The sequence below is a fragment of the Dipodomys merriami genome, unplaced genomic scaffold (assembly GCF_024711535.1).
Source record: "Dipodomys merriami isolate MVZ:Mamm:240054 unplaced genomic scaffold, mDipMer1.0.p SCAF_322, whole genome shotgun sequence".
Taxonomy (NCBI): Eukaryota; Metazoa; Chordata; class Mammalia; order Rodentia; family Heteromyidae; genus Dipodomys; species Dipodomys merriami.
Window position 1 is genome coordinate 875,006 of NW_027204738.1, and position 23,312 is coordinate 898,317.

The 23,312-nt window shown below is 50.4% G+C and overlaps 1 protein-coding gene across 6 annotated transcripts in view; it reads right to left on the reverse strand.

The window, feature by feature from the left end:
- Positions 1 to 1,059: 1,059 nt before the first annotated feature.
- Positions 1,060 to 23,312, reverse strand: part of LOC138841569 (glucocorticoid modulatory element-binding protein 2) — a 47,695-nt gene continuing 25,442 nt past the window's right edge. For 5 of the 6 annotated variants that reach the window (XM_070042321.1, XM_070042319.1, XM_070042316.1 and 2 more), the window contains 8 exons: positions 18,519 to 18,616; positions 17,717 to 17,844; positions 12,255 to 12,358; positions 9,036 to 9,193; positions 5,602 to 5,673; positions 5,207 to 5,344; positions 4,865 to 4,987; positions 1,060 to 3,952 (listed from right to left, as the gene is read on the reverse strand). In XM_070042321.1, coding sequence (XP_069898422.1) covers positions 3,300 to 3,952; positions 4,865 to 4,987; positions 5,207 to 5,344; positions 5,602 to 5,673; positions 9,036 to 9,193; positions 12,255 to 12,358; positions 17,717 to 17,844; positions 18,519 to 18,616 — 1,474 coding nt within the window. In that variant the 3' untranslated portion in view covers positions 1,060 to 3,299. The remainder of the gene's footprint in view (positions 3,953 to 4,864; positions 4,988 to 5,206; positions 5,345 to 5,601; positions 5,674 to 9,035; positions 9,194 to 12,254; positions 12,359 to 17,716; positions 17,845 to 18,518; positions 18,617 to 23,312) is intronic. The other variant, XM_070042322.1, reaches the window with a different exon arrangement.

Below are 23,312 nucleotides of genomic sequence, written 5' to 3' on the forward strand. Positions count from 1 at the left end.
CTTAGAGGCAAGAGGTGGTTCTTCTAAGCTCACAGATTCATAGTCTACAGCCCGCGTGGACCCCCAAATGGTCAGGAAGACGGTATCTCAAGGTCTATCAGTGAGGTACAGCTCTCTCAGGGACAGAAGTGACCCAGGCACTATTGGCACTTGAGTGACCAGGAGAGACCATCACATAGGCAAACTGGCAATGCAGAGTGTGAGGCAGAGGCCAGGGCAGGGAGGTCCTCCTGGCCAGAGAGATGGAAGGGCTTTGACCAGGTGAGCTTCCAGGAAGATGGCCTGAGCACCTGGATGCTTGTGGGCACCCCTCCCTGCAAAGACGAGGAGTAGTGGAAGGGAAAGGTTTAGGAGAGAGAAGCAAGCAGGAATTCTGTTTTGGACCCATGAAATCTGAGGTGCCTCAGATCTTCTGTGGGTCGGGGGAGGCAGCAGACATGAAGCCGCCCAAGTGTGAACTTGACAGGAAAGGTCCAGGACACATCCACAAGCTCCACGTAGCAGTGTGTGTGTGTGTGTGTGTGGGAGGAAGGGCGGCAATCAGGACAGGTCTTCAGAGCTGAAGACACACCCACTTCAAGGCGGCCTCCACCCTGACTTTCAAAGTACACGGAGAGTGCCAAACTCAAGAGTGGAATCCTGAGACCCATGGGGCCCGGGACAAGGTCAGCAGAAAGGGTACAGAACCGGTCTGACAGGAATGGCCTCTCCTTGGGATCCCAGCTTTGGATCAAGGCTCTTCCTCAGTACTCAGAACATCCCCCAGTCACAGTGAACCCCGGACTCACAGTCTGTGGGAGTCTGATGCAGCAGCAGAGTGAAGGTGCTCAGGGCCCAGGTAAGGCTCAGGAAACCTCGCTGCATACCGGCACCTGGTGTTACACCAGCTGCTGCAGCTTAGGATGCTCGGGTCACGGGCCATAGACCACAACTGGAGGCATGAAGAGGACTCAGAATGCAGGCCCACCTGGGACAAGCTGGCAATACCCACTGGGGGCGTCGTTCAAAGTTCAAATCGTTGCCTTCCACACAGCTTCTCATTGCAAACAGACACATATATTAGGAAAAAAAAATGTTTTTATTTCAAATTAAAGTACCAAGCAGATGCTCGCAAAAACAACACACAAAGTGGAACTCAAACACTGCTTTTCCCAGTGCCCCTTGACAGGCCCAAGGAGAAGCCTATACCCTCTGCAAAACCCACACACAAGGCAGCCATGAACACCCGTGTCTGCGCGTGACAGGAGGGCTCTCTCCTCTCGAGGCCTGGCCAGGGAGGGAGGCCGGCGACCCTGAGGAGCCCGCAGGGCCTACAGGAGGCAGGCACCAGCAAGTGGAGGGGCACTGACCACACCTCCTCCCCCAGGGCTGGGCTTCCTCTCTTCCCTTGCCAGGAACAGCCCAGGAGGCGAGGCTGGAGAGATGTCTGTGGGTGCTACAGGAGGGCGGAGGAACTGGGAATCAATCCCGAAGCTGGTTGGGGCTCTTTTTTAATATGGCTCTGAAATTAACTTCAACTTCCAGTACCTCCATGGACTAAGGGGTAAGGGCTGAAAAGGTCCCAATCTTGTTCTTACAAAGAAGGGAAACTGACCCACAACTCAAAAGACAGAGAGCACCTTGGACATGGGCCAAGGAGAGGCCCTGCAAGCCCCTGGCTCCCAGGGTGGGAGGTGTTTTACTGATGACACTGTCGACTCTAATCTGAGCTGGTGGGCTGGGGACCGGAGAGCCCGCTAGGCAGCACCAACCCTGCAGACTCTTGATGGCCACATGAAACAGGGCTTGCAACTCAAAAAAAAAAAAAAAAATGAGTATGTACACAAACAGGTAAACATCAGCCGAAACCAACTGATCATGACCACAGTGAACAAGGATGTAACAGAAGGAAAACAAGATTGAACCTCAGTAGCTTGACACGGTGTGGGGAGGCGGTAGGGGCCCGGGTCACAGCGAAGGTGTGGAGGGGAGGCCCGGGCAGTCACAGGGATGGAGAGATGGACAAAAGGGCGGCCAGTTCCCTTCAAAGGAGTGGATGGAATGGCAGGCCCTCTCCTGCTGCAACGCCCCAGAAAGGAAGCTCTCCCGTCGACAGAGCCAGCAGCAGTGTCTGGAGACAACTCCTGAGGCTCAGTCTAAGGTGCCCTACGGTAGCCAGGGCTCCTCTCTTTCTGAACACCTGCCTCCAGGGGCTCTGGCCTGGAGCACAGCCTCCCTCACCTCCCACATACCCCCTTCAGCATTCTGGTCCCACCTCTCCTACCTTGTCCTGAACAGGGTCTGGGCAGCCTCCCCATAGGCCCCGGGGCTGTCTCTGGGGATGGGGAACACTGTCAGCTGGGGGGGTCTCAGTTCCACCTCCAGGGAAACTCAGGGAGAGGAGGGCTATTATGGGGGCTCCAACAGAAGGCTGTACACCAGAGCCTTCCGAGCCACCCCAAGTCTGAAGGCACACCCCACAGAAACCCTCCGCAAAGTTTGGTCTTGGGAAGGGATCTGCCCAGGACCCCGGCACTGAGCAGCGCATGCGCAGCCCCGGCCCCTCCCAGGGCCAACTCGGGAGCCTAGGCACTCAGCATTATTTTGGTTGAAAATGCTATAAATTTGATTCTTCCTAGAAGCCTACTAAGGAATTCACTTATAAACACCTGCAACCCATGTGCAAAGGCGCCCAGACCACACCTGAGCACCTGTAGGGAGAGGAGAGGGGCCCCACCTGGGGTCTGCACCCCGGCCCTGGGGGCGTGTCCCACGCCAGCAGGAGAGTGGGCACTGGCTACACTAAACCTACAGAAAACTGTGGGAAGAAACCAAATCCATAGGATCCATGGGTTACCACACTTGGGTTCAGTCCCCAAGACATGTGTCAGTAATGTGCCCAGAAGGCCTGCTCGGGGCGCACCAGGGCTCAGCTGGGCCTTGGCGCCACCAGTGACTACAGGGTCTCAGGCCGCCGCCACAGGTCTGCCGCGTCACGGGGCACACCCAGGCCTCCTCTTGGTCCTTGTCCCCCCACCTCCTGTTCAAGGCCCAATGTGTAAACAGGATAATAAGCAACAGATGGAAAAGTATATTTCCCAAGAAAAAAGGGGAGTAAGTTTTGAACTTGAAGACTGATTTTCCAGGTTGCTGGCATCATTCTGTCCCTTTTTTCTTCTTCTCTTGATTCATCTGGCAATTCCTCTCTTTGGTTCAGCCCCTGAGACCTGCCTGTGCTGAGCCAGCCCCGCAGCCTCTGCCCGCAGTGGTCTGAGGAGAGCCAGCCGGTCCACACCCTAGGGGCTCACCCTCCCCGCCAGCTACTTCTGCTCATGGTCCCCTGCCACAGCAGCCACCTCGATGGTGGCCGTGTGCTCCTCAGGCCCCGGGGCGGCCGCCGTGGGCACTGTCACGATCGTGCTGCCTGCAGGTGCTGCCTGGGCCACACTCTGCAGGGTGGGGCCCAGGCCAGGCAGGGTAAGTAGCTGCAGCGGGCTGACCACCTTCAGCACCGTGCTCCCGTCCTGCATGGCAGCTGTGCTCAGCACCGTGAGGCTGGACGTGTCTGGGTGGATCTCTACCGTGCTGGGGAAGGTGGAGCCTGAGGAGGCCAGGACTGTGTAGCCCCCAAGCAGTGGGGAGGCCGGTGAAGTGGCTGGGGGAGCCTGCGGGGAGCCTTTGCCCAGGACCGTGGAGGGCAGCGTGGAGGGCAGCGTGGAGACCACCTTGCCTAGTGGCACGCTGGTCAGCTGAGACATGGGCATGCCTGGGGCAAGGGCGATCTGTGCAGACTGTGTAAGCACCTGTGAAGCCATGGCAGCTGGTCCCGACGTGGCCCGCGCAAGCCGGGGCCGCTTCATAGGGGATGGCAGGGAGACCGGGGTCAGCGTCATGAGCACATTGCTGAGGTGCTGGGACTTGTGCTTCAGCTCTTTGGCACGGCGGCGGTGTTCATCACACTGCTGCTCCAGGGCTGTGGGGACACACAAGGCCGTGGGGCACGGGGGGAGGGGTGGACAGCATCCTCACAGGGCCGTGGGGCACGGGGAGAGGGGTGGACGGCATCCGCACAGGGCCGTGGGGACACACAGGGCCGTGGGGACACACAGGGCCGTGGGACATGGGGAGAGGGGTGGACGGCATCCGCACAGGGCCGTGGGGCACGGGGAGAGGGGTGGACGGCATCCGCACAGGGCCGTGGGGACACACAGGGCCGTGGGGACACACAGGGCCGTGGGGCACGGGGAGAGGGGTGGACAGCACTCTCAGAGGGCCATAGGGACAGACAACACATCAGCAAGTGGATCACAAACTAACAGCAACCCAGATGACCACAGGACCCCACGCCATAGGAAGGTTGCTGCAGTGGGCCTCTTGATGGCTCTTGGGCTGACTCAGGCCCACAGTTCCCATGTGGAAGTGCTGTGGGCCAGACTTCCCTTGATGCCAGTGTGTCCCAGGCTGTGTCACATGGAAAGCTACTCTTCAGGCCAAAGCCGCCAAGTAAGGTGGCTGTTCCCACACATATGCAGTGCCTGCACATGAGTAGCAACTTCAGGAACAACTTGGAACAAATGCACAGACAGCACAGGGTCAATCAGCTCTCCCTGCAACCGTGGTCTTTTCATCTCTCTGCTTTCTCTCTTAAGTATGAACAACTTGGTTCACACAGAGAGGCTAGTGAACACCGAGTTGGCCCTGACCAGTACTGGTGAAGTCTGCATAGCCACTGAAATTTTACTTTTTTCTGCGTGACACCTGTGACCTTTCCATCGCCCAGGCCACAGGGAAAAGCCCACCGCCGTGGCTGTGTCTTAGGAAAGTGGGGGACACAGGACCAGAGATGTGAGGCCTCCCCGGACTCCCGGCACGCCACAGGACATACCTGCCAAGTCCCGGGCATACTGCTCCCGTGAGCGATCCATCTGGCACTTGTGGCTGGCCAGCACCTTCTTCACCAGGTCCAGCATGCCAAAGTTCTGCACGATGTTGTTGAGGAGGACAGCATCTTAAAGGAGCGGTGTGAACACAGCAAAAACCTGAGAGCCTGGAACCCAGAGCTGGGCTGGCCCCTCTGCAATCTAGCCAGCAGTCAGCTCCGAAGAGACCTGGCATGATGCACACCAAACGCCCCTCCCGCTGCCAGCTGCCAGCTCTCCCCCGTGCATCTCAGCTGCACAGCAGGGCCTGGAGGCAGCTGGCAATAGGAGCCCTCAGACCTCCTCACCTCGGAGCTGCAGCGGGGGGTCCTGCACCCGCTGCTGCAGGCCTTTCATGGTCTCTTCCAGCTCCTGCTGGAATTCCTGTATAACCTCGTCCAGCAAGCCAGCGTCCTTCAGCCCCCGCCAGAAGGCAAATGTGTCATCTGTGAGAGAGGGAAGAGGCCAGGAGCAAAAGGCATGTTGATGCATGAGGTGCCCACAGCAGGAGAGAGAAAACAAGGACATTGCCACAAGAGTCTGTAAATCCAGTGGACCGTGGCTGAGCTCTGCCTCAGGGCACCTAGCAGAGACTGGAGCACTTAGGATGCCTGAGGCTGGAACCCCTGGGTGGGACACAGTAGAGGCAAGCGGTTCCACCATGAGCCCACCCATGCTCCCAAAGAGCCCACAGACCCCATACCTCCAATGGCTGTGGTCCAGTCACCAGGGTCCTCACAAGTCTCTATGGTGATGGTGGCAGGGGAGCCATTCACTGCGGAAAAGCAGAGCACAGACGGTGTACTATTCATGGCGTTCCCACGGCCTCCCGGGCCCATCTCCTCAAGGCTACACCTAAACCCCTCTGCCGCCCATTTTCACAGAACTGACAAACATAACCAGACTAGGGTGTCCACAGGACTTCCTATCTCACAGGGAGTTTTTTTAAATCATAGATCTCTTCCCAGCTCTGGCAACTGGTAATATTTTGCTGTACCGTCTGCAACGTGACACTACAAGCCCCTGTGCTGACCACCAGCAGGCCCTTGGCCTGCCTCACCTCTCTCTGGAGGACCAGGTTGCCATATGTCCCATTGATGACACCATAATGCTAGAGCCTGTCACGTTTCTACATTGCTAGTTTAATGAATCATCCATTCTGACTCATCCCTGACTTCATTTCCAGTGTTTACAAACCCAACTGTCCATACAATTTGCACTTAGCAGTTCTGGAGTTTCTGACAGAGGCTTCATGTGCCAACCTGGCTCAGAAGCAGGCTCAGAAAATAGGCAGGTGTCGGGGGTGGGGAGGGGGGGAGGATGGGATGGGAAGGGGAAACAAAGGAGGAGGCTACAATGCTTGATAAGAAATGTACTCATTATCTTGCTCATGTAATGGTAACCCCTCTGTACAGTATTTTCACAATAAAAAAAAAGAAAATAGGCAGATGTGTGTTTATTTATTTATTTAGCCAGTCCTGGAGCTTGAACTCAGGGCCTGGGTACTGTCTTTGAGCTTCTTTGTGCTCAAGACAGCACTCTACCACTTGAGCCACAGCACCACTTCTGGCTTTTTCTGCTTATGTGGTGCTGAGGAATCGACCCAGAGCCTCATGCATGCAAGGCAAGCGCTCTACCACGGAGCCACCTTCCCAGCCTCCGGCTTTCCAACCCTATACTGGCCTTTTCCACTTGAATCAAAGATGCACTGTTGGCTGGGCACTGGCAGCTTGCCCCTGCAGTCCTAGCTACTTGGGATGCTGAGATCTAAGGATCCTGGTTCAAAACCAGCCAGGTCAGGAAAGTATATTAGACTCTTATCTTCCAGAAAACTGGAAATAGAGCTGTGGCTCAAAGTGATAGAGTGCTAGCCTTGAACAAAAAGAGCTCAGAGACAGCACCCAGGCCCTGAGTTTAAACTCCAGGATCAACAACAACAAAAAGATATTGTGCTTGTGAATATCATATCCAGAATCAACTTGGACATACATGCATGTGTTTCATAGATTGAGCCTGTCTGAAACGTACTAGCCATATAAAAACCAAATTAGAGGATCTGAGAGGTTCCAAGTTAGAGACTAAACCATCAGAAGAGCTAAATCTTTTTTTTTTTTTTTTAAAGTCAGTCATAAGCCTTGAACTCAAGGACTAGGCACTGTCCCTGAGTGCTTTTGGCTCACGCCACAGCTCCATTTCCAGTTTTTTCATGGTTAATTGGAAGTAAGTCTCACAGACTGCCTGGGCTGGCTTTGAACCGTGATCCTCAGATCTTAGCCTCCTGAGTAGCTAGGATTACAAGTGTGAGCCATCAGAGCTCAAAAGAGCTCATTCCTTTTTTTTTTTTTTTTTTTTTTGTCGGTCGTGGGGCCTGAACTCTGGGCCCAGGCACTGTCCCTGAGCTCTTCAGCTCAAGGCTAGCACTCTACCACTTGAGCCATGGCGCCACCTCCAGCCTTTTCTGCTTATGTGGTGCTGAGGAATCGAATCCAGGGCCTCATGCATGCAAGGCAAGCACTTTACCACTGAGCCACTTTCCCAGCCCCAAGAAGAGCTAATTCGAGGCTCAGATGCCACTCCTCAGGAGCTGGTATCTGTGGTACAATTTGTACCAACCAGTCATACATAGCCAGCCTTTTTTTTTTTTTTAATCAAGATACCACTATTTCTTGATCATTATGTAATAATTCTATCCAAATTTTGTATGTGCCCCACAAAACAATCCTATTAGGTTGACATTCTGGCTGACCACTAAGGCTTGAAGAAATAAGTGAACAGATGTTCCTCCAGTAAAGATGAGGTTACAAGCTGGGCGCTGGTGGATCACACCTGTAATCCTAGCTACTCAGGAGGCTGAGATCTGAGCATTGCAGTTCAAAGCCAGCCTGGGGAGGTAAGTCTGTGAGACTCTTATCTCCAATAAACCACTAGAAAACCAGAAGTGGCGCTGTGGCTCAAGCAGTAGAGCACTCGCCTTGAGCTGAAGAGCGCAAGGAAAGCACCCAGGACCACAGTTCAAGCCCCACGACTGACAAAAAACCAAGATGAGGTTACATATTGATAAGCACATCACCAGTTTGAAAGGTGTGATGTTCCGAGTGTACTTAATACCTCTTAGTTAGCCAGCACACTAAGTGTGCTCAGAGCCGCTCACGGGCCTCAGCTGGGCTATGGCCAGCTTTAATAAGCAGGTGAGAAGGCCCTGGGCTCAACCCCTGCGGTGGCCACTAGGCTCCTGACCACCTCCGCTCCACCCTGCCTCATGTGTACAGTGCGTCCCAGGAGGGTCTCTGCCCTCAACCCCCCAGTGCCTAGCCTCGGGCTTTGGTGCAGAAAGAAGCTAAGTGACAGGCTGCGGGTTACTGTAGCTAACCACAGACTGAGGAAAGGATAACAAAGACCATTCCTCTGAGGGAAGACAGCCACACGACAACCAGCCAGCCTGCCAGGACAGATGCAGGGAAGAACACATGGGCAGAACAGAAGGACCTCAGGCCACCCTTCCCAACAGTGAAATGTCAAAGCACCTAACGGGCCTCAGTGGGCAACAGGGATGCTCATCTCAGCCCAATGCTGAGGAGTGACTGCTAGGGACAGCAGTGCTGTAAAACACATTTTCCAACCAAGCAATGTGACTATGACTCAGGACTAACTTCACTTTGCTCAGTTTAAACGGAATTTCTCATTCAGAATCTAGAAAGAGTTCCAGGGAATATTCAATCCTTCTACAGCTCTGAACAAGGGAGATCAAGAGTTCCCTAAATCATCAACCAAAACCCAAGTGGCAGAGGAGACTTGCAGCCAAGTCTCACAAGAGGCTGATGAGGCCTGAGGCTCTGCAAACGGCCCATGGAGGGGGAGACGCCATAATACCTCAGGACAGGCCTTGGAAGGGAGGAGCCTTCGGCACAGGCAGCTACTTTACCCTCTCTACATACGGATTACAAGTTAATAATGAAGTGTCTGAAAAGAACACATTCACCTTCTCTGTCAATAAGCCCAACAATTCCCCAGACAGGAGGAGGAAGAGCCCTAAGATGGGGACAGCTAAGATGCACACACAGCAGCCAGAGGGAGATAGGTCAGGACAGCTGTGCTGACCTGACACAGACAGCGCCCCCCCCCGCCCCCCGCACCTACCATCTGCCGCTGCTGGCGTGAGCGGGATGTACTCGGCGGACGTGGGGCTGCTCAGGGACACGCGGGCCCCAGAGAGGTCGATCTTGGTGCTGCGGCAGGTATTGGAGCACACTTTGTCGTGCTGGTAGAAGTCCAACTCTCCAGAGTCCATGATCTTCCTGTAGAGATGACACAGCAGCCCAGATGAGACCCAAACCGAGACACTCTGCTGCCCACTGGGATGTGGTGACTGTTCCAGCAGAGCACCGGCCAGGGCCGTGCTCTTGTGAGGTGGGGTATGGGCTGTACCCACCCCTGTGCAAACAAGCTTTAATGGGAACATGCTGTCCATCGGGCGGCTACCCCAGGCCACTGGGGGAGGTGCCTGGTCACATCATCACCAGGCCACTGGAGTAGCAGACCCTCGACTAACAAAACAAAGGTGGTGAGTGCCCCAGCTCTGAATCGCCTTCAGGGAAAGCCTCCTTGGAAGATGCAGGTAGGAAAGGAGACCCACAAACCCTGGGAGGGCTATTCTCCTCCTGTAGCAGGAAGGCAAACACAGGTCCTCCTCTACCAAGCCCTGTCCTCCCAGACCTGCCTGCTTCTGCCGCAGTCTTGGATCTAAGCTCAGCGGGCCTCAGCTGGCCTGCCACAGCCTGTAAACACAGGGTCAAAAGTTCTAGCTCCACTCACCCCGCAGCACAGCGACATCCTTAGAAACACATCTAGCTCACAACATACCTCCCACAGCCCATGGCTTCCACAACTATGCCATCTGACATTCTAGAAACCAGAAGGTAGCTTGGTGGTATGCGGCTGAGAGCTATGGGAAAGGACCCAGTGCCAGTTACTATGAGCCCAAGTCTGACTCTGACACGAAGTAGTCCACCTGCTTAGGAAGCAAGGTAGACATAGCCGCTGGCACCTTCCTAAGCGCACAGGCCTGGCGTGGCTCTTGGTTCACAAAGAATGCAAGTCAACTATCTGTACCTCACATGGGTTTTAATAAGAAGTGATAGAAGGGACTCAAGTGGTAAAGCACCAGCTGTAAGCAAAAAAGCCACATGAGTCCTAGGGCCTGGAGTATAAGCCCCAGTACCAGGAGAAAAAGAAGGAGGAATAAAAAGGACAAAAATAAAGGATGATGTAAAAGGCCAACCTAAGAGATTAAACCTGAATGTCTATCTGATGGAAAAAAACAAAAAAACAAATGATACCATTAATTTATTTTGGTAGTGACATAGCCCCAGGAGTGCCTGTGGTAAAGAATTGTTGAGCCAGGCACTGGTGGCTCACACCTGTAATCCTAGCTACTCAGGAGGCTGAGATCTGAGGATCGCAGTTCAGCCCAGGCACGAAAGTCCATGAGACTCTTATCTTCAATTAACCACTCAGAAAACCAGAGGTGGTGCAGTGGCTCAAGTGGTAGAGTGCTAGCCTTGAGCTGAAGAGGTGAGAGACAGCGTTCAGGCCCAGTGTTCAAGACCTATGACCGACAACAATAACAACAAAAAAATAATTGTTGGAAATTAAAATGAGATTAAACAGGGCTGGGAAGGTGGCTTGGTGGTAGAGTGCTTGCCTTGCATGCATGAGGCCCTGGGGTTGATTCCTCAGCACCACATAGCTCAAGTGGTAGAGTGTTAGCCTTGAGCTGAAGAGCTAAGGGACAGCGCCCAAGCCCAGAGTTCAGGCCCCATGACTGACAAAAAAAAAAAAAAAAAGAGAGAGAGAGAGAGACAGAGACAGAGACAGAGACAGAGAGACAGAGATTTAACAACAACAAAAGCCTCATCTGACAGTCATTGTTGGAAGGGTGGGGGGAATCTACAACCTGTGGTTAGCCACTCAAGAGGAGCTATTGCCACAAACCACTTCTAAAATGTATCTTAAGTTCAAAAAACCCAAATCAATTGCCGGGCGCTGGTGGCTCACGCCTGTAATCCTAGCTACTCAGGAGGCTGAGATCTGAGGATCGCGGTTCAAAGCCAGCCCGGGCAGGAGAGGCCATGAGACTCCTATCTCCAATAAACCACCAGAAAATCGGAAGTGGCGCTGTAGCTCAAGTGGTAGAGCGCTCGCCTTGAGCTGAAGAGCTGAGGGACAGCGCCCAGGCCCAGAGTTCAAGCCCCCACAGCCGACCAAAAAAAAAAAAAAAAACCCAAATCAACTAGGAGCCTGTCATCCTAACTATTGAGGAGGCTGAGATCTGAGGATCACAGTTCAAAGCCAGCCTGAGTAGCAAAGTCTATGAGACTCATCTCCAATTAACTAGCAAAGAAGCCAAAGTAGGGCTGGGAAAGTGGCTCAGTGGTAGAGTGCTTGCCTTGCATGCCTGAGGCCCTGGGTTCGATTCCTCAGTACCACATAAGCAAAAAGAAAAAAGAAAGCTGGAAGTGGCACTGTGGCTCAAGTGGTAGAGCGCTAGCCTTGAGCTGAAGAGCTGAGGGACAGCGCCCAGGCCCAGAGTTCAGGCCCCACGACTGGACCCAAAAAAAAAAAGCCAAAGTGAAGCTGTGGCTCAAGTGGTAGAGCACTAGTCTTGAGTACAACAGCTCAGGGATAGGGGCTGGGAAGTTGGCTCAGTGGTAGAGCGTTTGCCTTGCATGCCTGAGGCCCTGGGTTCGATTCCTCAGTACCACATAAGCAAAAAGAAAAAAGAAAGCTGGAAGTGGCACTGTGGCTCAAGTGGTAGAGCGCTAGCCTTGAGCTGAAGAGCTGAGGGACAGCGCCCAGGCCCAGAGTTCAGGCCCCACGACTGGACCCAAAAAAAAAAAGCCAAAGTGAAGCTGTGGCTCAAGTGGTAGAGCACTAGTCTTGAGTACAACAGCTCAGGGATAGGGGCTGGGAAGTTGGCTCAGTGGTAGAGCGTTTGCCTTGCATGCCTGAGGCCCTGGGTTCGATTCCTCAGTACCACATAAGCAAAAAAAAAGGAAAAAGCTGGACGTGGTGCTGTGGCTCAAGTGGTAGAGCGCTAGCCTTGAGCTGAAGAGCTGAGGAACAGTGCTCAGGCCCAGAGTTCAGGCCCCACAACTGGACCAAAAAAACAAAAACAAAAACAAAAGCTCAGGGATAGTACCCAAGCCCGGAGTTCAAGCCCCAGGATCGGTGTGCATGCATGCATGCGCACATACACACACACACACACACACACACACACACACACACACAACCAAATGAAAAAGCAATGGCTGTGAACCCCTCCACCCCCACTGTCACCACCGGCCTGGTGCCCACCTGAGCATAATGCCGTTCATCCGGATGGCTCTCTTCCAGTCCTTCAGGGTGGACTTCCCTGCCAGGTGCACAAACTCCTTCGGGCTGATTACATGTTCATCATACTGGAGAAAAGCACACCAGTGCAGGGTCAGCTTAGCAAAACTGGGGTGGGTCTGGTGGGATCACAGCATGCCCTCTTGCCCTTCCTGCCAGTGCCTTACCAGTTCATGGCTGGCTCAACCAGCGACAGGCCTTACTGTAGAACACTCACATGTAACAAGAGAAGATATCCCAGTGGACAGAGCAGGCACCAACTCTTTACCTGACACAGCCCCCACAGCCCCACAAAGTGAACTCAGTGTAACAGTGGGAGAAGAAGGGGCTTCAGGGAGGAGCAGCCGTGGAGCAGAAAGCCGATGTGCACTGTTTCCTTCCAGATGAACACACAACCTCCTCAAGTGCAACTTATTCCACTCAGTAGTACATGCCTCGACTACATCTCATATGTAATAGTAATCAACAGATCCAAGTATACCGACTCTTGTGAGTGGCCAGGCCTGCTCCTCATCTACACCATGACCGGCCCCTCCCCCTTATCGGCCAAGTCGTTCCTAGGGCCACAGACAGGACAGGAAGCACAGCACCCATCTTAGATGATGCTCATACATTCATTTCAAAGCCAGAGTGGTACTTCTTTCTCCTAGCTGAGGAGGTTCTATATGTTGGTAGTTCTTTCTCCTAGCTGAGGACAGAAAGCTTGCGAAAGGCTCATGCTTAGAATCCCAACTATTTAGAAAGCAGTGGTCAGGAAGATCACAGTGCTAAGCCAGCCTAGGAAAAGCCTGGTAAGATGCCATCTCAATCGGTAAGTGAGGCATGATGGCAGGCGCCTGTGGACCCACCTATGAGGGAAGCCTGAGGTAGAAGGATTTTGATATAAAGCTAGCTCTGGGCAAAAAGGTGACACCTTACCTTAAAAACAAAAAACAAAGGGTCTGGGAATGTGACTTAATGGTGGAGTGCTTACCTAGCATGCATGAAGCCCTGGGTTCGATTCCTCAGTACCACATAAACAGAAAAGGCTGCAAGTGGCGCTGTGGCTCAAGTGGTAGAGTGCTAGCCTTGAGCAAAAGAAGCTCAGGGACAGTGTTCAGGCCCTGAGTTCAAGCCTCAGGACTGGCAAAAACAAAAACAAAAACCAAGGACATCTGGGCTGTTTCCTTAACTTGGCTATTGTGAACATGGATGTACAAGTGTCTTTACCCTATTCTGACTTGTAATGATGGCTGGATCTTGGGAAGTTCTATGTTTATTTTTTTATTATTTAAAAAAATTTTTTGACAGTCATGGAGCTTGAACTCTGGACCTGGGCGCTGTCTGTCCCTCAGCTCTTCAGCTCAAGGCGAGTGCTCTACCACTTGAGCCACTGTGCCACTTCCAGTTTTCTGAGTGGTTTATTGGAGATAAGAGTCTCATGGACTTTCCTTGTCAGGCTGGCTTCGAACCATGATCCTCAATCTCGGCCTCCTGAGCAGCTAAGATTACAGGCGTGAGCCACCAGCACCCAGCTCTGTTTAGTTTTTTGAGGCATCTCTAAACCACCTTATAGAGTGGTTGAACTAGTTTACATTCTCACCAGCGGTACAGCTGGATGTCCTAGAACAGATGAGAGAATCATTAAAATGTGGTACATTTAACTAATCCATTAAAAAGAATTTGCAGGGAAATGGATGTACCTAGAACAAATCCTGCTGAGACAAGCCAAGCTCAGAGAGAAAAATGGCGCATGTTTTCTCTCATATGTAGAAGCTAGATCTAAAATCTAACTGGACATGATAACCTATACAGGACTCTAGGCATTCATATACACAGACAGACTAAAGGAGGAACACAAATGTGTAACTTTTCTGAATGAACACTTAAAACTCCAAGAAATGGAAACACTGAGCCGACATTGGTGGCTCACACCTGTAATCCTTGCTACTCAGGAGGCTGAGATCTGAGGATCGCAGTTCAAAGCCAACCCGGCAAAGAAAGTCCATGAGACTTATCTCCAATAAACCACTCAGAAAGCCGGAAGTGGCGCTGTGGCTCAGGTGGTAGATCGCTAGCCTTGAGCTGAAGAGCTGAGGGACAGCGCCCAGGCCCAGAGTTCAGGCCCCACAACCGGACCCCCCCCCCAAAAAAAAAAAAAAAAGAAAAGAAAGAAAGAAAAAGAGTTGTGTGTCAATGACTCACACCTATAATCCTAGTTATGCAGGGGGTTGAGATCTGAGGATCTCAGTTCAAAGCCAGCCTGGGCAAAAAGTCTATGGAGACTATAATCTCCATTAAACTATCAAAAAAGACAAAGTGGAGCTGTGGCTCAAGTGATACAGTGTTAGGCTCAAGGAAAAGAAGCTCAGGGAAAGAAAGCTCCCAAGCCCTAAATTCAAGCTTTGTGACTGACACACACACACCCAAAAAAAAGAAAAAAGAGAAAGAAATTAATCTGCTTCCACTTAGAAAACAAATGGGTTGAAGAGAGGTAAATTGCTGGCCCCTGGGGGCTACCACCTACTGAGCCACAACTCTACTTCCAGCTTTTTGGTGGTTAATTGGAGATAAGAGTCTCACAGACTTTCCTACCAGGGCTGGCTTCAAACCACGATCCTCAGAGCTCGGCTTTCTGAGTAGCTGGGATGACAGGCGTGAGCCACCACCAGCATCCAGCCACTTAGGAATTTTTTTTTGGTTTTTCTTTGTCAGTTGTGGGGCTTGAACTCAGGGCCTGAGCACTGTCCCTGAGCTTCTTTTGCTCAAGGCTAGTTCTTTACCATTTTGAGGAACAGTGCCACTTTCAGTTTTTTAGTGGTTAATTAGAGAGAAATCATTCATGGACTTTCTTGTTGGGGCTGGCCTTGAACTGCAATCCTCAGATCTCAGCCTCCTCACTAGCTAGGATTACAGGTATGAACCACCAGCACCCAGCCATCTGGGCATTTTTGAAGCCCAATGTCTCTCACTGTGTGTCTGAGGTAGTCTTAGTAATAGGGTAATGCAGTGAATTTTTAACAGAATACCCAGTAACTCCTGCCTGTCTATTCTATCAATACAGCACTGTCCAATACTGAGAATGTAGATATTCACCACCTGGGCAGGAAGGCCTCTTACCAGCTTCCCCACCAGTGCCTTCTCTCTGAATTACTATGTAATCTGTGAGGGATACTCTCAGACTATCCCCCCACCCCCACCTCACCTCAATATAGTTTGAGCATCCACTGAGGAGTCTTGGCCCACTACTCCTTCCACATTTGTTACCTGGTATTCTCACATCACGTGAGTGCTTTACCTTTCCCTGAGTGTGTACTTATTATATCTAAGGACATTTAATGTAAAAATAAATGGCATGAAAAGCACAATATATGCATGTCTGAAATATCATGGAGAAACTCCTTGGTATAATCAGTACACATTAAAAAAATTTTTTTAAAGAGTACAAGAAAGTAAAGCAGGCTCCACTGAGGGAAAGTGGTCTGGTACCAGCAGGAAAGGGGTGACCAGACAAGGGGGGAGTAATTGAGGATGAAGCAATGAAACCTGATGAAACAGGGAGAAAAGTGTAGGAAAAAGTGACAGAGGAGGTGAGACTGAATGGGATACACTTGTACAAGTGTAGAAATGTCATAATGAATACCCTCCTTGCACAACTAACATATGTTAACAAAGATTAACTGGCCTAAAACATACCATAATAAATATGAACTCAGATTTTTCTCCTAATCAAGTTATAATCCATGACTACTGTTTCATTTCCTCTGGTGAGGCTTGGGATTGAATCCAGGACCTTACATTTGCTAGGCAAGTGTTCCATGTCAATGAGCTATAGTCTCCGCCTACTGTTACTTATTTTAATCTCAAACTGTACCAGCTGGAAGCTGTAAATTCTATTAGCTCAGTATGGAATCTGTCATGAACAAAGAGTGGACTTGGTCCTCCCTCCTGAAGTCTTCAATCTCTCTCTCTTTTTTTTTTTTTTCCTGTTGGTGGTGGGGCTTGAACTCTGGGCCTGAGTGCTGTCCCTGTGCTCTTCAGCTCAAGACGAGCACTATCACTTGAGCCACAGCGCCACTTCCAGTTTTCTGAGTGGTTTATTGGATATATGAATCTCATGGACTTTCCTGCCTGGGCTGGCTTTGAACTGAGATCCTCAGGTCTCAGCCTTCTGAGTCACTAGGATGACAGGCGTGAGCCACCTGCGCCTGGCTTCAACCTCTTTTTTTTTTTTTGGGTCCGGTCATGAGGTCTTATCTCTTTGCTTGGAACTGAGATCCTCAGATCTCAGCCTTCTGAGTCACTAGGATGACAGGCGTGAGCCACCTGCGCCTGGCTTCAACCTCTTTTTTTTTTTTGGGGTCTTATCTCTTTGCTTGGAACTGAGATCCTCAGACCTCAATCCTTCCACCTCTGCTACCCAAGGAGCTGGAACTAGAGGCATGTACCTGCACCCATATCTAGACAAGTACTTGTGTTTGTTTATTCCCCTGTGAACTGTTTCTTTTCTTAGATTTCCCAGAAATCATTTAAGTCAGAGAAAAGAATTGCTCCAAAGAGGATTTTCATTTGCTTCTGTCCAATGGTGAGGGAAATGCCAGCCAGGAATCACTTACTAAACTTTCCTCTGCTGGTGGTTCTGACCCTGGCTACTGTGAGTGCTGCGGAAGACTTCTGCCTTCAAAGGGCAGCAGGAATGCCGCTGCTTAGGGCAGGGTGAGGAGGGAAGATGTTACCGCTTTTATTTGGTGGCCCACGCATGTCCTTGGGAAACCGAGCTCCATCTTCTCATCCCCAACCCACAAGGTTATCATGTAAGAGCTAGACCTAGCACTCTGCTTCCCTGCGCCACTCTGCCCTCGCTTGCCCAGGGCCTTTTCTTAGGATCTGGAAGATGTTTTACAAAAATGCCTTCATGGGACTTTTTACCTGTTTGCAACAAAATGGTGAGTCCAAGTGACTAATCACCATGTTGCCCTTTCCATGCAGCTTCCCCCAGACCGCAGTCTGCCAGATGGTGCCGCTTTCCAGTCAGAGGCCACAGCTTCCACCCCCCGGGCGTGCTGCCTCCCCTTGGCTCTCACCGCTTCAATCTACTGAATAAGAATCACTGCCAGGTGCCAGTGGCTCTCGCCTGTCATCCTAGTTACTCAGGAGGCTGAGATCTGAGGATCACAGTATGAAGCCAGCCTGGGCCGCAATAAAAACTACTCAGAAAAAGCCAGAAGTAGCATTGTGTGCTCAACTGGTAGAATGCTAGCCTTGAACAAAGGAAGCTCAGAGACAGTGTCCAGGCCCTGAGTTCAAGCCCCAGGACTGGCCAAAAATGAAAAGAATGACTCCCACTAGAACCTCTTCATTGCTGTTCCCCATCTGTCCCAGGGGATTCTCATTCCTGGAATTCCAGTACAGGACAGGCTCCCACCAACAGACATGCAGACCCTTACCTGAACACATTTCACATTGATGCCAGGACAGACAAACTTTCTCCAGATCAGGTTAGCTCTGCTATCTCCACAGGTGATGGGGTACACAATTTCAGCCTCCAAGTTCTCCCCCTCTTCAGCCATCTTCACTTCTCACCAGTGAATTGACAAGAAAGGACAGAAACAGAAAATCAGTTACAATCTTTCCAAAGAGTTTTTTGCCAATACAGAAAGTAGTTGCTAACATGGGAGCCAAAACTAAGATCCAGGAAGTTTAGAAACAGAGTCATGGTGGGGAGGGGTTCCCAAGAGTCCCGGTCAGAGTTTCAGGCAAATGTACAGAATAGATTTAGCTGTTAGAGTAACAAATGACAGACACTGACTAATTCCATGGAACTATTGGTCAACTAAGGACACCTAGGGAAATAAAATTAAGTTTTGGTAGAAAAAATGGTAGTAAAATTGGGTCTCAGGACCCAAGGACCTTTAATCTGGGCAGAATCCTACTGATGTTAAAAGAACACCTGGTATCATTCACTGATAGTCACGGCAAATAGACACGGGTGGTGACAAAAAAACAAACCTAAAAGGAGAGAAAGCTAGAAGATTTGGGTGAGCCTTCTTCGTCTTTCCCACCAGTCTGGTTGTCACCAGACTACATGCCCCACCTGGAAAGACCCAGCCTGACCTCCACACACTGGGGAACAGGGCAAGAGAAGCCTTGTTGGTTTTGGCTGCTACATATCACAATCACAGGATTGTTCTGGTCCTCCAGCCACAAAGCACACAGAAGACAGGCTTCCCGCCTAACATGGCTTCCTACCTAATACGGCTTCCTTAAGCTGCGAGGTGGCTGTGAAGGCTGCTGCAGCTGCAGCTGCTGCATTCTCTGTCTCCATGTTATCTTCTGTCAGGTCCCCCCTAATAAACAGTGAGCGGAAAAGAGACCATCAGGACCCCTGAGTACCCTTCCTGCAGCCGGTGGCACATTTAGAGTACTTGTGTTAGGTCATATCTCATTGGAAACATTTTTTTTTATACTTTTCTAACCTTATCCAAAATTGTAGATACAGAGCCAAGGGATGATGTGCAGACCGTGCCATCTGGCTCTGTTCTCTGTTCCATGCTTGGCTGTCCCTAGTGCCCAGGCAAGTGAAACGAGCCTTAAGAGATTAATGGAAGCCGGGTGCCGGTGGCTCACGCTTGTAATCCTAGCTACTCAGGAGGCTGAGATCTGAAGATCTCGGTTCAAAGCCAGCCCAGGCTGGAATGAGACTCTTATCTTCAATAAACCACTGGAAAACCGAAAGTGGTGCTCAAGTGGTAGAGCGCTCAAGTGGTAGAGTGCTCGCCTTGAGCTGAAGAGCACAGGGACAGCGCCCAAGCCCAGAGTTCAAGCCCCATGACCGACAAAAAAAAAAAAAAGAGAGATTAATGGAAGCAACAAATCCTTTCATGGGAATTCTAAAACACTGTTTCTTTCTTCAGCAAAGTTTTTATATTCAATATAATGATTTCATACTGCTATACAAACTATCAGAAAACTTTTTTATTTTTGCATCACTGAAGCATAAACCTAGAACTTTGCATATGCTAGGTAAGCTCTCTACTGAGCCACTTCCTCAGCCTGGAAAATTTTTGAAAGAGTAAAATATTCACCATGGCCTTATACCAAAATCAATGATGGCTAAACCAAAAGTAAAGGAAAATGTAAAACCATAAAAGTAGTAAAAGAAAAAAAGTATTATTTCATCAATTATAAAGTAGTAAAGGGTTTTTTTATATGATTCAAAAAGGATGTTTTGACTTAAAATATTAACTTTCAAAAAGAAAAGTACCATAAATATATATATTTTTTGGTAGTATTGGGGTTTGTACTCAGGATTTCATGCTTGCTTGGCAGATGCTCTAATGCTAAGCCAACATCCAGCCCTTTTTTTGTACTAATTATTATCATTGTTATTTATTTATTTATTTATTTATTTGGGGTCCGGTCATGGGGCCTGAACTCTGGGCTTGGGCACTGTCCCTCAGCTCTTCAGCTCAAGGCTAGCGCTCTACCTCTTGAGCCACAGCTCCACTTCTGGCTTTTTTCTTTTTGCTTATGTGATGCTGAGGAATCGAACCCAGGGCCTCAGGCATGCAAGGCAAGCGCTTTACCACTGAGCCACCTTCCCAGCTATTATCATTATTATTATTATTGGACTCCTGAGTACCTAGGACTACAGGTGTGAGCCACCAGTGCCCAGCTTGCATTAATTTTTTTTTTTGGGGGGGGCAGTCATGGGCTTAAACTCTGGGCCTGGGCGCAGTCCCTCAGCTTTTCAGATCAAGGCCAGCTCTCTACCACTTGAGCCACAGTGCCATTTCCGGTTTTCTGGTGGTTAATTGGAGATAAGAGTCTCATGGATTTCCTGCCTGAGCTGGCTTTGAAACACGATCCTCAGATCTCAGCTTCCTGAGCAGCTAATTACAGGCATAAGCCACTAGCACTTGGCTGTATTAATTTTTTTTTGTCTGTCATGGGGCTTGAACTCTGCCCCTGTGCTTGTCAGCTCAAGGTGAGCACACTCTACCACTTGAGCCACAGCACCACTTCCGGTTTTCTGGTGGTTTATTTGGAGATAAGAGTTCCATGGACGATGGGCTGGGAAGGTGGCTCAGTGGTAGAGTGCTTGCCTTGCATGCATGAGGCGCTGGGTTCGATTCCTCAGCACCACATATGCAGAAAAAGCCGCAAGTGGAGCTGTGGCTCAAGTGGTAGAGCGCTAGCCTTGAGCTGAAGAGCTGAGGGACAGCGCCCAGGCCCAGAGTTCAGGCCCCACAACCGGAACCCCCCCCAAAAAAAAAAAGTTTCATGGAGTTTCCTGCCCAGGCTGGCTTTGAACCGTGATCCTCAGATCTCAGCCTCCAGAGTAGCTAGGATTACAGGCGTGAGCCACCAGTGCCCAGCCAGCAATTTTTTTTTTTAAAGAACAACTTGGGAAAAATGTTTACAACACAAAGAAGACAAACACCTCATTTCCTCCTATTATGTAGATAGCCTGGGTCTACAGATCACAGAGGACAGTCAGTTAAAGGCTAAAAGCTGAGAGGCCTGAGAGACCTGTGGAAAGACTGCTTGTTTATTTCTGCCAAAAGACAAATAAAGACCACAAGCAGAGTCCGGGCTCCGTGGGGAGAACCTGCCCTGGATTCCAGCAGAAGACCACCAAAATAAATAAACAGGAAAAAGAAACCCTACAACTGAGGTACATCTTCTACCTAGATGGTCCAAAGATAGAAATATCACCATGGTGTGTAATGGAAAAGATCAGCAGCAAGGGGGGGGGGGGGGGGGGAAGGTGGCGTCCAGTCACCTGTGAGACTCCTAAGGGCACATGAAGTGTCTCCCAGAAAGGATTGTGTGTTGAGATACGGTCTAGTTGAAGGAAGGAGATCACAGGAGCTGTGCCCTGGAAGACACACTTTGTCCCTTCCTGTCTCTCTCTGCTTCCAGCCTCCCTTAGCTGAGTGACAGCCTGCTGCTAGGCAGTTCCACATCCTCCCACCATCATGGCTGTTCAGCTCCACCCAGAAACAACACGGCAGGCCATGGTCTGAAACTGTCAGCAAAAACAAATCTTTCTTCCTCTTAAGTTGCTTTTCTCAACTATTTGTTACAGCAATGAAACACTAACATAGCAGAGCAGGGAGCTTGCCTAGCATGAGTGAGCAGCAGGCTTGAACCCTACCACCACAAAAGAAATAGAAAGGAAAGGAAAGGAACCACACCTATAAGGGGGTAATCTGTCTATGGCTTGGAAAGCATGTGTCCCCTGATCCAGCACACTCCTAGAGATCAATCACACGATAATCTCTCTACATACACACAACAATGAAACAGGAAATGAAACAGGAAAAGCTTTGATTTCTGGAATCTGAGAGGAGACGTAGATTCGTCTACTGTTTTGTGCATACACAGAGGCACCTGCAATGGCCGTGGACACCCTCCGTCCCTCCTTGCCTTCCTCCAAACCTCTGGGCCTTACAGAGGCCTCTGGCTGCCAGGACAAAGGGACCTGGAGTAACCGGGACCTAAGCCAACAGGACATGTCAAATTGGGGACAGCACTTGCTTTAGAAGAAGCCAGCTAGGGGGCAATTCCTGATCAGAAGCTAGAAAGGGAGGCAGCTTGCTCAGGACTACGAGTAGGCAGCAGGCCCAAAGGTAGAACATGCCTGGTAGACAAAGTCCCACTGCAGAGTCCAGGTGAGATGAAGGAAGCACTTCAGATTTTTAAACAGCAAACTACTATAGTCAGATTAGTATTTTATACAGAACAGTCTGTCAAGAGAGCAGAAGACAGGCTTTAAGGAGAAGAAACCAATGCTAAGAAAGCAGGTTAGGATACAAGGGTGAACCTTAGTGGCAGAGTAGATTAAAGGTCAGGGGACATTGTCTCAAGGGAAGAGGACCTGGAGATAAGTTGGCCCTAAAATGGAAGGCAGTAAGGACAAACTATAGTCCTGGGAGGAGGCTGAGCAGAGCATGCAGAACAAAGTAACGGGACACCAGCAGGACACCCAGCTGCAGTCTGGTTGCAGACTCTGGCCAAGGTACAAGCAGCACACTGAAGAACCGAGCCTCTGAGCAGCTGAGAGGCATGCACAGGAGAGCCTGCCTACACACCATATCCAGAAGCAAGCCTCTGTGGCCTCTGGCCCTGACCTACTCAATGGAAAGGGAAGCTATTATTCTGGCTGAATTGGCTGCTTTTTGCATATGTGTGTATCAGTACTGGGTCTTGAACTTGGGGCCTTGCATTCTAGTTGGCATTTTGTTTTGTTTTGTTATTATAAAGGAATTACAGTTACATAAGTCAGGTAAAGAGAACCTTTTTTTTTTTTCCTATCCTGGGGCTTAAACTCAGAGCCTGGGCACTGTCCCTGAGCTTCTTTTGCTCAAGGCTAGCACTCTACTACTTGAGCTACAGTGTCATTTCTGGCCTTGTTAGAGATAAGAGTCTCTGAGACATCCTAGCCTGGCTGTTCTACACCTCAAATCTCAGATCTTCAGCCTCCTGAGTAGCCACTGGTGCTGGCTGGGTTGGCGGCTTTTAAACTTAACGGGAACCACAGAGGAGCCCTCACTTGATCTCATTACACCACTGCTGCTGTGGCTGGAGAACGCTCCATTCTGCAAAAATGCCTGAAGCAGGTGATTTTCAGAGTGGGTTGCAGTTAGCAAAGAGCTCAGGCTCAGCCCAGACTAGGGAGCCCTTGGTGGAAGCCCTAGAGAAGTAAGGGGTCATTGGGAAGATGAGGGTGATGTGAGAAACACAGGGTCCACGGAAGATAAATATGGCACAAAAGGCAGGGACACCAAAACTCAACAAAAGCAGAAAGCCAGCCACCAGGAGAGGCTGTCTGCGGTGCTAAATGCATTGTGGATCGCAACACGTGCTTAGAAAATACCACTGAGGGGGCTGGGAAGGTGGCTCAGTGGTAGAGCACTTGCCTTGCACGCATGAGGCCCTGGGTTCAATTCCTCAGCACCATGTAAGCAGATTAAAAAAAAAAAAAAAAGCCAGAAGTGGCGCTGTGACTCAAGTGGTAGAGTGCTAGCCTTGAGCTGA